This window comes from Aythya fuligula, chromosome 5 (assembly GCF_009819795.1).
Source record: "Aythya fuligula isolate bAytFul2 chromosome 5, bAytFul2.pri, whole genome shotgun sequence".
NCBI lineage: Eukaryota > Metazoa > Chordata > Aves > Anseriformes > Anatidae > Aythya > Aythya fuligula.
The window spans coordinates 60232645-60249801 of record NC_045563.1 but is presented as its reverse complement, the minus strand read 5'-3'; the positions used below and the strand labels follow the sequence as shown (position 1 = coordinate 60249801).

At 43.3% G+C, this 17157-nt stretch overlaps 2 protein-coding genes across 2 annotated transcripts in view; both read right to left on the bottom strand.

The window, feature by feature from the left end:
• Nucleotides 1-1044: 1044 nt before the first annotated feature.
• On the bottom strand, nt 1045-2964 carry KCNJ11 (potassium inwardly rectifying channel subfamily J member 11). Its single transcript, XM_032189487.1, has one exon. It carries the CDS (start codon nt 2921-2923, stop codon nt 1730-1732), a length of 1194 nt encoding a protein of 397 aa, XP_032045378.1. The 5' UTR covers nt 2924-2964; the 3' UTR covers nt 1045-1729.
• Nucleotides 2965-7383: 4419 nt separating this feature from the next.
• The window catches only part of ABCC8 (ATP binding cassette subfamily C member 8), a 75300-nt gene continuing 65526 nt past the window's right edge, over nt 7384-17157 (bottom strand). The window contains exons 31-39 of the mRNA XM_032189295.1: nt 16883-16996; nt 16138-16258; nt 15858-15988; nt 15047-15125; nt 14188-14296; nt 13047-13150; nt 12102-12235; nt 10672-10734; nt 7384-8026 (exon numbers count right to left, since the gene is read on the bottom strand). Of these exons, the coding sequence (XP_032045186.1) occupies nt 7889-8026; nt 10672-10734; nt 12102-12235; nt 13047-13150; nt 14188-14296; nt 15047-15125; nt 15858-15988; nt 16138-16258; nt 16883-16996 (993 nt within the window). The 3' untranslated portion in view covers nt 7384-7888. The remainder of the gene's footprint in view (nt 8027-10671; nt 10735-12101; nt 12236-13046; nt 13151-14187; nt 14297-15046; nt 15126-15857; nt 15989-16137; nt 16259-16882; nt 16997-17157) is intronic.

Below are 17157 nucleotides of genomic sequence, written 5' to 3'. Positions count from 1 at the left end.
TACTTAAATAAATGCAGTTCAGTGGTGATTTGGTGACCATCTCTGCACAACTTGTGTAACCAGGTGTTAGATCAGTTCTGTAAAGCTTGTTTAGGTTTTATTTGGACAGTATCTTTCTTTACCTGAGTGGCAGCTTGCCCTGTTAATAGCATACTGTAGGTAAGGCTGCTGCTGTCCGCTAATAACACAGAAATAAAATTGCTGCTGTTACAAACATCCCCAGATAGAGGATTTCACAGAATCACAGAATCATCTAGGTTGGAAGAGGCCTCCAAGATAACTGAGTCCAACCCCTGACCTAACACTAACCAGTCCTCCACTAAACCATATCACTGAGCTCTACATCTAAACATCTTTTAAAGTCCTCCAGGGATGGTGACTCCACCACTTCCCAGGGCAGCCTGTTCCAATGCCTCACAACCCTTTTGGTAAAGAAGTTCTTCCTAATATCCAACCTAATTTTTTTTGCTGTAGTTTGTTAAGGGCAATCGCTCCTATTGCCCTAGTGGAACTGACGGGCTGAACATGGCTCCTTTACCTTTGCCAGTAATCACCTGCTCTTGAATTCAACTAAAAACAACGGCAGGCACCAGCTGTGTAGAGGTCAGGATGTTAAACGAGGCAACCATTTCCTCTGCAGTAGTTTTTTGTGACACAGCATCCCTGAAGTGACCACGTTGTCTTGCACATCCCTCCTGTCCCTAAGCAGAAAACCTCTGCTTCTTTCAGAGAAGGGAAAGGACACAGCTGTTTTGCTACTGAATGCAGCTATATTCCAGCATACAGCTCTGCCCTTTCAGCTAAAATATCTATTTATATTCCCTGATTATCTAACAGAATTCACTCTGACCTAAAGCAGAGATTAATTTTTTTACTGGGTATCCTATTGCTGTGTGGCTCGGTGTGTGGAAGGAGGGGACATTCCTCCTCTCCCTTTAGACAATTACAATACAGATTTTTTCCTATTTATAATTAATCTCAGTTCTGCTGCTCTTTTTAAAGGCAACTCATTGCTTACTATCAGAAATATACAGTCCAGAAAGGTATTCTTGAATGTTTTATTCGGGAAATGTAAAGGGTTTTAAAATAAACAAAATGAAATATTCAAATACATTTCATATTGCATGTGGGAGGAGTGGCTCCATACAATACAATATGGATGAAGCAAATCCGGCACTTAATTTCTTTAAGACATAGAGTGTAATAGCACGATCATTCCTAGATCTGGTCTTATGTCATACATGGCACTGCCTGACCTTTTTGTTGTCATTTAAATTCAGCTGACTTCATTAATTATTTTATTTTGCTATATTGATTGTTCAAGTTAGAAAAATACAGTTAAAATCTACCGACTGTAGGACATACACTGCAAGACCCTAAGTACTGCAATCTCCGAGAATAAATATACATTTATTTTTTGAGAAAATGTGTAATTACCCGCAGATTAATCGATACAAAATGATCGTGCAACTGAATATGACAGTCTGAACTGAAATTTAAAGCTGCAGATCATGATTTTCCTACTCATACAGTGCTGCTTGAAATCTTCTTGCACCTTTAAAAAAATATAATTAGCTTTAGATTTATCCCACAATAAATAACACCAGAACATACCTTGTTCTACCAACCTGAATTTTAAAAAAAAGCAACAGAGGCCACCTCAGTGTTTTGAGTTTATGAGATCTTTCAGACACAAAGCCCTAACAGAGTTTCCCAGTCACAAGAGGCATCAGGAAGGCTCATCGGTTAGGGTGAACTTGGGCTTTAGCTTGACGGACCTCTTCCTTATGGTGCCTTTCGGGGATAACGGCATGGTGTCCATAATGCTCCTGTCCTCCTCCAGCTGCCTGGCCGTGCACGAAGGGGTGGGCACTTTCACCGTGTTGCCAAATTTAGAGTAGTCCACGGAGTATCGCCCATCTTCCTCCGCCACTATGGGCACGAACCTTTGGCCCCAGAGGATTTCGTCTGCCAGGTAGGAGGTTCTGGCTTGCGTGGTGATGCCGGTGGTCTCCACCACCCCTTCCAAGATGACGATGATCTCCAGATCCTCGTGGTGGTGCAGGTTCACCGGGGAGATGTCGTAGAGGGGGCTGTTCTTGTCTATCACGTGGTAGATGATGAGTGGGGAGACCAGGAAGATGCTGTTGCCCCCCACGGGGTTCTCCATCTGGATGTCGATCTGGTTGAGGGGCACCACCTCCCCCTCCAGGCTGGCCGTCTTCTTCACCACCTGCATGCGGATGGTGGCGCTGATGATCATGCTCTTGCGGAGGTCGCCCACCCGCAGCATGAAGCAGAGCTTGCCCTCCCGCAGGGCGATGACCGCGTGCTTGCTGAAGATGAGGGTCTCGGCGCGGCGGTGCGCCTGCGAGGTCTTCATGAAGATGCAGCCCAGCATGATGGCGTTGATCACCAGCCCCACGATGTTCTGCACGATCAGCACCAGGATGGCGGCCGGGCACTCCTCCGTCACCATGCGGCCCCCGAAGCCGATGGTCACCTGCACCTCGATGGAGAAGAGGAAGGCGGAGGTGAAGGAGTGGATGCTGGTCACGCAGGGCACGAAGCCGTCCGACGCCCCCTCCGCCGGCTCCCGCTGCAGCCGGGTGCTGTGGTCCAGGTCGCCGTGGGCGAAGGCGATGAGCCACCAGACCATGCCGAAGAGCAGCCAGCTGCAGAGGAACGACATGGTGAAGATGAGCAGCGTGTGCGGCCACTTGAGGTCCACCAGCGTGGTGAAGACGTCCTGCAGGAACCTGCCCTGCTCGCGGATGTTCTTGTGGGCCACGTTGCAGGCTCCGTTCTTCCCCACGAAGCGCGCCCGCCTCTCCCGGGCTCGGTAGCGGGCGTGCTCCGGCACATCCTCGGCCAGCCGGGTCAGCACGTACTCCTCGGGGATGATCCCCTTCCTCGACAGCATGGCTCCCGCAGCAGCCCAGCCGCCGCTCGGAGCCTCCCCGGTCCCGATCCCGGTCCCGGCTCCGCTCCCGCAGCCGCCGGGGGCGGGGGACGAACGGGCTCGCACGGCGCCGCCGCAGCGGGGAGGGCACCGGGGCCGCCAGGCGGCGCCCCCGAGGCCGCCACCGGCCGAGCCCGGCCCCACACGCCGAGGGGACCTCGGCGTGTGGGGCCGGGCTCGGCCGGTGGCGGCCTCGGGGGCGCCCCCATGAAGGTTTTACCTCAGGTTTACCTCAGGGAATGGCGGTGCCCCCCCCCCGAAAGCCGTTTCTGTCAGTATTTGCCTCAGGGCGCTGCGATCGATGGCGGGTCGGGAGCGGGAACTGAGCGGGGACGGGGGTTGGGGGAGGGTCTGTGAGGTGAAATCTGCCTCAGAAAGGAAAAAAGAAAAAAAAAAAAAAGGTCTGGAATTCCTGCGATTTGCCCATGCGTTGTGCGGTGAGCTTCTAGATAATGAGAGGTTCAGGCAGGGAGTGGGAAGAAACTTGCCTGAAGGGGCCAAGGCTGGGGGTGTAATGGTTAAAGGGACCTGGGGTTAAAGGGCTCGTTCCCACTCGTGAAATCTGCTGGTCAGCCCTACTAAAGAAAGATTTTTCTGAACCTAAGAGCTGATGGGCTGACGTGATACGTCTTTGGGTCAAGATCGTTTATCTAATAACACTCCGATGTTGTTGTCACGCTGTTTAAATATCAATATTCTCCATCATGTTTACTTGCTCTAATTTAAGTATTTTCTTTCTATTTCAGCCTAGGCACCAAAGCTGTAGCTTTGCTAAAGCATCCTAGCATATTCTGGATTTTTTTTTTTTTTCTTAAGTGCTAGTGGATTTAATACTGTGTCCTTCTAACTGCGTGTGTTGGTGGCCTTTCCCTTGGAGCCAGCCAGGTGAGGAGGTTGTAACTAACTTTCACCACCACCAGCTGCAAACTGTAACCTAGGATATCAGAATTACTATTTTCTAAATAATCATTCTGAGGTCTCTAAGCAGGCATCGTAGGGATTGTGATTAATTGCTCACTGTTATTTGAGGCTATTTCTACTACTGCTATTTGCTATGACTCGTTGCGTGTCCTTGGACACTAACGTTCTTTCTGACAGGATTGATTTCCCAATACTCCACTTTTTCTCTTGTTCTGGGTCACCTTTCTTGCTGCTTTGATAAATGACAACAAGGTGTCCTGGAACCTGGCTGCCAGACTGCTGAACTTGCCCAAAGATACTTCTCTGTATTGTCTTCTCTGCTAGACACTTTGTGTGTTCTTGCTATGCCACCTGCACCAAACAAAACAAAAGGCTAAAATTTAAATGCTCCAAGTACATGGTTTGTATATACAATTTAACTTTAAAAAGATCTTTTGTACTTTGCCTTTTTTTTTTTTTCCAAATTTTAGAAAGAAATCTGAAACGTTACTTCTCAAAAGTGCAGTTCTCCACCTGAGGGCAGCTCACAGTTATTTCCAGCATTTCTGAAGTGATCAGAAAGAGGCTCTGCACCATCAGGTAGTAGTACTTGCTGGCAGCACGTCATTCTATTGCAGAGATGGAAACGGACATGCCTTTGCTGCAATTTTTTTCTTACTTTTCTCTCAATGTTGTCTTATTCTGTACCTCTTCCTCCAGAGGGCGGCAACTACGTGAGTGTAGAATGAAAAAAATGCATCAAGGTGGCAGTGTGTTTTAAAGCACATGTATCAGCAAGGTGAACTGCCTCCTAGGCTGGTGCTAGGAATGACCTGTGCAGCCTACTGCAGCAAGGAGTGCTGCATGAACCCTGTTGGTTTTAGGAATCCTGAACTCTATAGTGCTAGAAGGGTGTTTCCATGTTTCCCCTTCTGTTCTTTATTGGGGCTGTCATCTTCCACTTACCTTTTTTTCCTTTGCCGTTTCCTATCCAGCAGTTGTTAGCTTAGATAGAACAGTAAAGCAAGTGGCTTCTGCTGGAGGATTTCTAAAGCAGAACAGAAAGAAGCCCTGTCGTTGTGGATCAAGTGACAGATACTTAAAGGAGAAAAGTGACAGATCTTTGGTGTGAGCCAACATATTTGTGTTAAGAGCTGCTGAGCAAATTGGGCTCACAGGAACAAACCCACACTTGAAGGCTGTAGTGTGGAATCATGCGGGGTACATTTTGTCCACCCATGAAATAGTTTTTACATTTCAAAACTTTTTTTTTTCTTCTGCTTTTCCCTCATTTAAAGACTACCAAGAAGATGTTACTATAGCTATGAACTTAAAATTTGTTTGGCACCTGTGGAAGTAGACCTTTGTTTCAAGGGTTATGTAGTGCTAGCCTAACCTGAGCTAAGCCTCTCAAATGCCCTCGCTGTATGAGCAGGGAAACAGAGCAGGGATCAGAGCTGGCCAGTCAGAATCGCAGGGGAAGGCATGAGCAGAGCTGGAAGAGGGCTAACGTAGCAGGCACGCTGTGCTTCTTGGCCTTCCAAGAAAACAGCACTCCCGTAGAAATGAGTGCACCAGGATGAAGTGGCTGTGGAGAGACAAGGGGATAAAGACAAAAAGATGTTTGTGTAGTGGAAGCCTGATTCAACAGGGACTGCTGGACCAGCCAACACGAAGTAGCAGGTTTAATGACTCAGGAACAGCAGCGAGCCTTCCACCTTCTCTGACTTTACAGCTCCCACCACTGAATAATCTTTTTAGATAAGGCTTCTGCTCACTGTTGAGACGCCGAGCCTTTGGAGTTAGGGAGCACAAACTCTCTGGGATTTGGCCCCATATAAACAGATAAAAATACACCGAGGAAACATAAAATGTCTTCTGTCCAAGTGGCAGCTAAGAGGCCTCTATGTTCACACATTTATCTGGTAGCGTGATGCCATGAAATAGATGTATAATCTTTGGCTGCCAACCAACTCTCATACCCTGCTGTCCTGCAGTGATGCCTTATGAAACGTAAGCCCCATTTACGATGGAAACCTACCTCCAATTACAAAGTCACTTGCGCTTTGCAATCATGTTTTATAACTTCAGGATCTAATATGGTCTTCCAAAAATCACGATGCGCTGTGTCTTTTGCTCCCTTTCCAGGGAAGTCCTGCGGAGTGGTGATTTCCTGAGTCTTTATGGGATGAGTACTTGCATGAGGCTGGGCAGGTAGGAGGCAGCACACGCAGTGGCTGCAGTAGGAACCTATTTGGCTCTCACTGTGCCCTTCTGCTGCCCTGGAAGGATACAGTCACCTGTGTCCAATTTCTCCTTTCCTAGCTTTCACGAGATGCCTGGTGTCTCAGGGTGAACATACACCGATACTGGGGCAGCTATTTTTTCTTTAAAGCTACTCAGCAAAACAATTCCCAGATGTCTCCAGCTCCCCCTTTTCTCTCTTTAGCTGGCCATGACAAGCATTTATGCATTTTATCTGCGTGACCATATTCTCCCTCTGCACTTTAACCAGGAGTGTAGCACGAGCTACGCTCTCCTGGTGGTCAAACGCTCTCTGGCCCAAGTTTAATGCCCTTAGGTGTTGTGCAAGTGACAGCATCACAGAATCATCTGGGTTGGAAAAGGCCTTCAAGGTCACCGAGCCCAACCTGACCTACTCAGTCCCATCACTAAACTGTTTCCCCCGGGGAGGTGGTAACACTGCTTAAACAGCAGCAGTTCTTCTCTCCTCTGCTTTCTGCTGCAGTGCTAGAAGAGAAGTAACGCATTAAAAATATCAGGTACCCCATGAGAACATGGAGATGTCTGCCTCTAGGAACTAAACTCTTAAAAATAGATTTCAAATTAATTTAGCTGGCTAAAGAGAGGAGAAAAAAAACCAACACCACAAAGTACTTTCCCCAAATGCTTTGAGTTCTTCAAATAGGGGAAGGCAAAAAGGGATGTGAAAGAAAATGCTATAAAAAGAATACCAGTGAAAAATTGATTTTAATCTTCCGCTGGGTCACTGACGTTCTCATTGCTTAGTCATTAATTACTCCTAGAATGACTGCCACAGTTAATTGATTGGACAGGAATAAGTAGTTGTCCAGCTAAATTAGGATAATTTCAGTGCTTAAAAGTTATCTTGAGTATATGTGGGTGAGGATCACAGTGAATCTAGAAACAGTGTGCCAGTGGGTGAATTATGTGAAATTAGGAGAGAATGAGTCGAGGCCCCGTGGCTCTGAGCTACAGGACAAGGTTTAATACCTTTTGTTTACCAGACTCGGAAGGATAATTTCTAGATGAATTGTTGTTGTCTGCAGCGCTTTGGAAATAGTGTGCATTAAATGCTGATACCTTATCACAGCCTCCGGCCTCTTCCCTTCCTCACGATGTGGGAGGGAGTCTGGCCCTTGGGAATCAATACGTGATTCAGCTGGGGGAGAGGCAAGGCAGCCTGAGAAAGACTAAGGGAATTAGGGTGCGATTAATTTCTTAAAGGTGTTAAAGAAGAGACCAAGAGACACAAGCAGTATCAATAAACTGCAATAAAAAGTTTTATAGACTTTATATTTAGATATTAAAGCTTTACATCGTCATATGATTAAAAGAGATACAGGCTTTCCAGAAATACCTTTGGTATATAATTTCTTTCTGCATTAGTCAGTAATAAGCATTATCCACAGCAGGGCTACGATGCGTAAAAAATAACACGGTAATAAAATGACAAGGGAGATTTATGAGTTACACAGAAAGTCCATGCTGGCTAGGTTTTTGTTTGATGTGCATCCTCTCGTATTTCATCCGTGAGGTTCTGATAACCGTATTTCAGGATTCTTTGGCAGCAAAATAAAAAAGAATAGTACTATACAAAAGAGGAGAGTACATGGATAATTCATTAATACTTTAGATGGAGAAACAGCTCATTTTATTAAAAAAGGAAAACCTCCGTTTTATTATGAAATAGTATTTATTTACAGGTATTTTACACTTTTAGAAAATAGGTAATACAATTTTACTTTAAAATGCTTATTTTTACTACTTATCTGCTTGTACAAAAGAAGCAAATACACTGTCTTCTCGTTCTAGCAGAACCTCAGGCTTGTCGTATTCCAAAATAACCCCTCTCTTCATGACAATAACCAAATCTGCATTCAGGATCGTGTGCACACGGTGCTGAAAACAAATAAAATGCCAGTTCAGTGTACCGACCACATGCACATTTCAGGGTAAGACAGCCTTCCAGAAATTCATCTTCCCATCAAGTTTGATTAAGATGACTTTATCCTGCGTAACATCCTGATTTACTATGCAAATATTGCAGCCAAATACGAAGATCAAGATCCATGTAGGTATTCAAATACACATATAAGGCAGCCAGGAGGAGTGGGAACAGGGCAAGCACATGGGGTACTGCTCTCAAGTACTCTCCCAGTCCCAGAGTGATTCTAGATCAAGGGTTTTCCTAAGCCTGGAGTGGTTTGTCCATTTGGAAAGCTGAAGGGATGTCTCTCCTAAGACCTTGCCCACGTTTCTCCTTGAATATTCATAAAGATTTTCCATCCACATCCCTGCCCTGCCACCCCCATAGTAAAGAGGAGCTTCCTATGTGCAGACAACCTCTCCTGCCCTTTGCCTCTTGTTCTGGCACTGGGCACCACTGAAAAGAGCCTGGAAAAAAGTCATGCCCCCTCCTGCCTCACTGTTTTGCCCGCCTCTCTCACATTTCCTTTTTTTTTTTTTTGTTCCCTACCCTTTTTTGAGTAAGCCCTACCATTTGATTAACTTACTTGATAGGGAAGAAACCTCCCCAGTTTCTTCCACAGTGAATACTACAAATAATTCGTTTAGTTTTTCTGCAATATCTTCCTCTTTCCTGTGTGTTCCTTTCATGCACCCAACATCAAATGGCCCTATAAGCCAATGGGTTTCTTGCTCCTGATGTGCTTAAGGGATTTGCTATCATTTTTAATGCCTGCTGGAAGTTGGTTTAATTTGCTTTTCTTTCCCCCCCTTTTTTTTTTTTTTTTTTTTTTTTTTTTTTGTTGGCCTGCCTTATTGCAATTGCTCTGTACTGTTACCTGTTATGTAATATGCTTTTGATCATTTCTGTTTTCTTCATTTGGCTAGGAGTTCAGGTTTTACAGGAATGTCTCCTTGTTTCTCATAGCCTTCTTTATTTGTTTAGCCATATCTGCTTCTTTCTACCCTTACTCAAGCCTTTCCTAATAAAAAGCATGCATTGGCTCTAGGAGTTTTGAAGAAAATCCTTCAGTAATTTTCATGATCCCCATCATATCATTTGCTTCCTTTTTTTCTTTTTTTAAAATAAATTATAGCAAGCCTCCTCATTTTACAGAATTCCACTTTTTAAAGGTGAGTGTAACTGCACTGCATTTCTTGGTCTGTATGACTCCTGCAGGGATATTTAATCTCAGAACACTGTGGTGCCTGTTACACAATAACTCTTCACCCATAAGGTTCTCAATCTGATTTGGGGCACTCCCAGGATCAAAACAAGTCTTCCATTTCCTTCTGTGGCTTTCTAGCCAGGTGTTCTATAAAATAATCACTGATGGCATCTACAAGTCACACGGCTGCTGCAGTCTTTACGTGACATTTATCCAGACCACAGGCAGGGGGAGGGGACCGAAATGTCACATTCCTGTTACACTCACTGCCCTTGTCTGAGCACAATCAGTGCTGCCATCCTGGTAAAGTAACACAGATGGTGACGTAGACCCAATACTACTTTTCTTCCTAAGCACAAACAACACATTATGTTTCTACCGAAGAACATTTCAAATACAAAGCCACCTTCTGCATTGCCATTAGAAATATAAACGTTGTACATCTTTGCTCCAAAACGCTGTTTGCTTGAATTGTGTGGTTTAAAACTAAGAGAATGAAAGGCTAATAAACAAAACTTCCTCAGCCCATCCCTAAACAAAAAGATACGCAAATGCAAAATGCAGTGCAACTCAGTATTTTCATGCAGAGAAACAAGGAAATGTTGTGCTTATTATTCCTTTGCTTTTCTTGCAAAGACACAGTGAATGGATACCATGAGGTAAATCAGGTTTTCGGTTAGACAGCTGCTAAGTGTAAAGGAAAAGATGCTGTACTATTCTTGACCATACATTTTTGGCATTATGCTTGATCTTTAAATAGTAAGAAGCAAAATTACTGTGTTTCAGCTCCCTGAGATGTGCATTTTTACAAAACAGAGGACAAAGAGATGTATTACTTCTGACATATCTGTCAAGCCAACTGCTTTGATTCAGGTCAATAAACAGTTTTATTTATAAATACTTGAGATCTTTGTGTTATCATTTCAAGAACATGAAAACCTAAATTCAGTCACTGTCAACAGGGATGGAGTGGTTTTTAGAAGTCAGTAAAATTCTCCTTCATTTGTTTAAATACTGAAACAAAATTGCTCTATCCTGTGACAAACTAATCATGTAATTTTACTCTTTCTTAGTTAAATCATTATTTTAGCTTGAGAAAACTTGTATTTCACAATAGTCAAAGTTGCGTTATATTAGAAATTAGCCTAAAATGGGTAAACGAAAATAGAGCACAAACTCGTATGCCTTTGCAGGTAATCAGAATTAGTACCCAGCAACACATTTAGGAAACTGTTGTTATGTATCTTTAAATAAGAAAGTAGAATGGAAAAGAAAGCTTAAACACTGCAATGAAAAAAAAAAAAAAGATGAATGGCCAAATTCACAAAGTTGTTAGGGTTGACAAGAATGAACAAACGGGGCCTTTCTGAGTCTTGTTTCGATTAGGACAGCAGTAGAGACTGTACTTACTGCTATTGTAACCACAGTACGGTCAGCAAACGCCGTCATGACTACCTTCTGGAGGATGTTCTCCTACGAAAAGGAAACCATTTGTTGCTTTTCACAGAACAGAAGTTACCCGGTAGGCACACAGATACTCTGAAGAAGGCTTAAATAACCACCGATTATGACATCCTTTGTTGCAGAAATGACAAATTAACCCCATGTCAGAACTTAAGTCAGTGGTCTCCAGTTAGCCCTGCTTGCTCCTGCCACCTGCGTTGCCTCTGGGCTTCTGTGCCGTTGTGCTGTGTGCTCATGAGCTGCACTCTGGCTCCCAAAGCCCCACTGTCCTGATCTCAGTTTTACAGTGTAGGAAATTAAAGACAAATTCAGGGAGCTGCCGGGCTGCATGCTTGCTGACACCTCTTCAGTACATTCTTCGCTCTGCTGGCAGCCCAGGCGTGTCCCCACACACTGGGGACTTCTAATCCCATGGGGTGGCAGGGATAAGCACGGGAGTGTGCTGATCCTGGCATATTTAACAGCGAAGGAGGTTTTATGATAGTTTTAACGTGTAGTTCTCCCTCAAGCAGTACTCATCCCTTCCTGTTTAGGAAACACGTTGTGTACCAGACTGCTTACACGCCACTAGCACAGACACCTTCGTTTGCTATCATCTGTTCTTTAGACACATATCCCAAGGGATGAACCATATCTTTACTACATCAAAATTCAAAATACGTTTTAACTGGGCTGTGTACAGTGTAATTCCCAACTGTGCTGACATTTACCACACTAACATTTTACAGAATTAAAAATCACAACTGTTTTAATAACTGCCCTCCAATTACATTATTCACTCATAGGCTACTGTCATCACGAAGAACACCGAAACGTTTCTCATAACAACATAACCAAGTAAAAAATCCTAAGAACGTACTGTTCTGTTTGGCTAAAATCCAGGCAGTGCGCTATTATTGTGTGGTTTAACCTCTGTCTAGCAATTTCAGGCAATTAATGCAATAAACCAGTATGTCTTTGTTTATGTCTTTGACCCTGCTTTCAAGACTTCCAGCTTCCTGACTTGTCCTGTCCACCATGCTGGGCAAACTTGTCTGCTTGCCAGTTTACCCTTCAGTGACCATTGCAGCTGACCTTCCAAAGCTTTGTTTACTTTAGGAAATCAAACTGCCAATGAAAATAACACGCTTCATTTTCCTAAAGCAAACAATGCCGTAATAACTTTTAAATATATATTTTTTTTTCCTCTGGGAATTTAAGAGCACTTTAGACTAGTTCGCAATGATGCACAACTACTTGGACTTATAAACAAGTCTACAATAAATATTGTACAAGCGTATTACAGCACAGACGATCATCTTCTCCATTTTTCTTTTCCTATTAACATTTGTCTCCCCCTCAAAGAAAAAAAGAAATTGGAAACATTCCAAACTCACCGTTGCCATGTCAATGGATGCTGTGGCTTCGTCCATGATGAAGATGCTGGTCTTCCGCACAAAAGCCCTTGCTAAGCAGAAGAGCTGCCTTTGGCCCTGGCTAAAATTTTCACCCCCTTCTGTGACGATAGCGTCTGGAAAGGACACAGCAAAAACATCATTTGTGAGGTGTGGATGAGAGGGATGGATCAGAGCAGAGCATGTCTCTCGCCTTCAGCATAAAGATTTTCAAAGTAACATTTCCTACCCTCTGAAGCTGCTGACGGCCCAGTTTTGTCTCCTTATATCTACTGCTCAAAATAACCAGTACTTCTGTCTCGCTATGTTCTTTACACCTACTAGACATCAAAGTAGCTAAGGATGTTTAAGAGCGAGTGTCTCTGAGATGCGTGCAGTCTAGGGCACTGCATCACCGTCCAAGGGGCAGCCATCATTTCTTTACTCTCAGGCTTTCTAACTTAGCATTTTAAGGGTCTGTGGTTTTCGGTTTTGTCTGTGCGCATCTTTATTGGCAAGTTTTTGCTTGCTTTTGCATAACCAAATAATTCATACCTTTAAACTTTCATTCCCCCTTTGAATTTCTCTCTATGCAATGGAATATTGTAAAATGCAGAAGAACATATTCTAGATAACACCTGACTTGCTGACGTCTTATCTGAGTTCACCAGACTCATGAGCCACAATAAATCATAGCAAGGACATACTGAAATAAAACCATTTTACCATTAATTTGAAACAGAAACAGGATTATGCACTGCAGGTGCAGTTGGTAAGGGAATTCGATGGATCTAGCGCCTTTGCCTGCAGGCAAGCACTTTTTGGCACCTTCCCATAAACCTCAGAGGGTTTCCCTTCAGCAACTGCCTTTTTAATAACTAGGCAGTGTGAAACGCTGTTCTGTTGTGAACAGCAGATGCGATCTTCGCAAGAAGGAAGTCTTATTACCTAGGCCCCCAGGTAGCGCTTTCACCACATGCTTGAGCTGTGCTATTTCCAGTGCTTCCCACAGCATGCTGTCAGTGCACTTCTTCTCCGGGTCCAAGTTAAACCTACAGTTAGATGCAATTCAAGAAAATTAATTAGTATCAACCTCTGCAGTATATTTCTTCTTTTGGTGTGCCCAGAAACAAACCCACTAATAACAGGAATCATACACTAATGACGTGCCACCTCTTACAGGTGTAAATCCACTGAATTTAGCAGACTTGGGCAGCGTTTAACATCTCTCATTCTGCCATCTCTCCTTTTAAATCCACTGTGTCCCTTTGCCCCTTAGTGACAAGGAAGTGCTAAACAGAACAGTCAAGCTTCATAGTGATTTATGAAACGCAAGTCTTCGCTACAACTGAACAGATCTTGGATTTATGAACAGATGAATGTTATTTGTGCTTGCTGGGGCCCCAAATTGATAGCAATAAATGTAAATCTCATATCATATTAATATACAGAATGATAATCAGAAATAAAAGATTCAGTGGTATGGGACGCTGTTTTTAATGCTTACTGCTACTGTATGTGCTCTGAGTAACCAGTGATGGCCCTGAAATAAATTTTTGAATAGGAAAATTATTAAAACAAAGGTACACAGTCACCTTGTCATCTGACAAATGAATCATGCTTTACTCAGGGAAGTTCAGGAGATAATCTTGGGATCTGTATTAGTTTCAAGTCAGCAAACTGCAGAAACCTCTATCATTTTCAGTGAACTCTAATGACTTTTCTTATAGAAACTATAACTGCAGGTGATGCGGCTCTGTACTGAGGATTATACATGTACTGTTCCTTTCTAAGGTAAGTGACACTGAGATAGGGAGTGACATTTATTGGAAACCATGGAGCTTTTTTCCATGGGTTTTACTGCATCATCTTCTCAAAGAAGAAGGAAGAGGTGGAAAAAAAAAAGTAAAGCATAAACAAGGCGTTTGATCTCATAGATGAAAGAATATCTCAAAGACTAGAAAAGCAACAGAGGATAGAGGCTCCAAGATAAAACATCATCAAAACTGCATCAGCAGTTTTGTAAAAGTCATGACATGGGACGACGCAGATAGTCATTATTTGTCTATTGCTAGGGCTCAGTGCTTACCGGATTGTTCCGCTGAATAAAATAGGATCTTGGAGAATGATTGACAGCCTGGATCTCAACGTCTGTAAGGGGAGCTTGGCGATATCTATACCATCAATGATAATTCTTCCTATTCAAAAGAAAATGGAGAGTCTGCTGGACTGTTTATCATGCCACACGGCTGCTGGCAAAGACATCGCTCACTTTCAGCTTGCAATACATTACAGCAGGAACAGGCCTTGAATTGCAAATCCTTTATTCGCTAATGAAACAAGCTTTGGTTAAGCAGCATGCACAATTCTCCAAAGACTAAGACTCAGCTGTGAAGAATGTGAGGTAGACCTGTACTATGTTAAGGAATGGTTGGACACACGACTTATCTGCTTGACCATTAATAAAAATGTAGCAAACAACAAGGTAAGAGGTTATTTGATTAAGGACTTGTTACTGAGGGAAACGGTCATTTCAGAAAGCCAAATTACTATTCTTTGAAAGTTTATCTTCAAGTACAACTGTCTGGCTTTGTAATCCCCAGTGGAGGAGTCTTCCAGACCCAGTGAATCCTCGCTATGCCTTGTGTGCAGATCCTTGCTTATCCCTGAACGCTTTTCTCCTTTTGTACTTTGCTCCTACTGCTGTGATTTAGCAGCACAAAAGGCTGTCTCCTGTCACTCCTGAACTCTTGCTTCTGTTATGTAGAGTGAGAATTTTTATTGATCCAGCACAGCTGTTAGATGACAGATGACACCGTACTTAAACAAGGCCGGAGAGCATCTCTCCGATTCAAGAAGTGTACTTCAAAGCTGCTGCTCTTCAGGAAAGGAATATCAACGCACCTTCAGGAACTAAGCTTGACATACACAAAAAAGTGTAATCTTACCCTCAAAAGTGTCAACCATTCTGAAAAATGCAAGAGAGAAGGAGGATTTTCCACTGCCTGTTCGGCCGCAGATCCCAATCTGTGACACAGAAAGAAGATGAACGTCAAGTGAGTGGAAACGGACAGTGTTTGTATTCGACATTTAGGATGGAGACACTATTCAAATCTACGTGATCATCCCGCACTCCTGACAGTTCGGTCAAACTGTACTGGCCGTAACAGCATCCCGAATTACAGTCTTTGTCTTTAATGGTCTGAGCATTTAGGGATAAATCAAGGCCAGTCCTATGTACAGAAACAAGCAGAGAGTGACATAGAGGAGCAGGAGGGCTGGCCAGTGCTGCCAGCAAAGCTTAGGATCTGGAGTTGGCCTTGCTGAGCAGGAAGGACACAGGCAAACAGGATTAGGGAGGAGAAAAACAACTGATAGAACAGAGACACAACCAGGCAGAAGAGCAAAGATGGGAATAACTACAGGGGAGCCACATGGGAATGATGGAAAGTAGATCTAACACGATAAGGGGTCATTGTCAATTCTTTCATCACTGTGTGCTGACAGCAGTGTGCTGGGATACTAGGAAGTGGTGTGTAGTTCTAACTTCACATTGTAACAGACTCCTAAGCACAACAAACTAAAACACCCACAGATCCCTTTCCACTGCACTACATTCTTTTAGAGAAAAAAAATCTGTAATTCAGTCATTAAAACATAGTTGTTGTTGTTTTTTTAATTATTTTTTTTTTCCCCAAGTCTGTGGTTTCTATGATAAGCTAGTCTATAAAGCTTTTCAAAATCAATTCAGTTATTTACCTTTTGTCCTGGCGAAATGTGGGCATTGACATGCTTCAGCACTGGCTTTAAGTTGCTGTCATATCGGACACTCAGGTTCTGGATTTGGATCTCGCCTCTGTCCGGCCAGTTCTGGGGAATCTGTGAGGAAGCTGTACCAGGAGCACAGGGGAACAAACACAACCACCCTCTCATGATGAATCATCTCATTAAGTAATTTACCGAGTTATTCATGGTAATAGACTGCAAAATCATTAGTATTTCAGCAAGCTCTCTGCATGCTGCACAAAACTGCACTTACAAAGGAGCCCTTCATAATTTTCAGCTTCTGTTTTGAGAAGGCCATGGATTCTTTTCACTGCACCCAGCTGGATCTCCATATCAGCCAGGTTACGAACCATCCAATTCAGATAGTTAGACACCTGATGTAAAGCAAACAAACTCCTAAATTCCAGGTTTTTAGCAGTTTGCATCATTCGACCAGCATGCACCTTATATTCCTGAACACTTGTTCAGCCTTAGTAAGCTGAAGTTGTGAATGAACTGCGTGGTACACATCAACAGGGTGACAGCAATGACTTCAGGTTACATTTCCTGACTGCAAAGCACAGAGAGATTGATACTATGGAGACCTACCAACAGCAAAGAGGAAAGAAAACAACAAAGACAAGCAGAAAGACATCATTTGGTAACTAAAAAGGTTTGACAGTCTGGAATGATGTATTTGGTCATAATTACGACTGATGCACTGAAACAATATTGTTATTCACAATGGAAGACATTATAAAATTATGATGCAACTTGGCAATATTTGGACGACATAGTTGAACTACTGCTTCTGTGAATACTTTATCTAGAAAATGAAAAAGAGTACTCTCAAATATGTCAACCACTGAATGGAAATTGAAGTTAACACTTGGTTTCAGTGATGTTACAGTACCCATGGATAGATATACAGACACCTTCGATCTTCTTGTTCATCTTTGCGCCCTGAAGAATTACAAAAAAATGTTTGGGAGAAACAAGAAGGGTCCTGAGATTCTTACCATAAGAGCATAGGTTAGTCCCAAGCCTACAAGTCCTGAAGAGAGTTTTCTATACAGGCAACTGGTAATAGAAGTGACAGCTGCTATGAGTACCACACATGCTCCAATGTACTCCTGAAGGAATATGAACAAGCTCCATCACTGTAAGTCTACAAATGATCAAAATGTTCTCATAACTTTGCATACCAAAACCCCAACCCATCGCACAGTTTGAAAATAGAGGCAGAAGACACCACATAACTCCTCTGACCCTGCCTGTGAATCCACTTGCATTG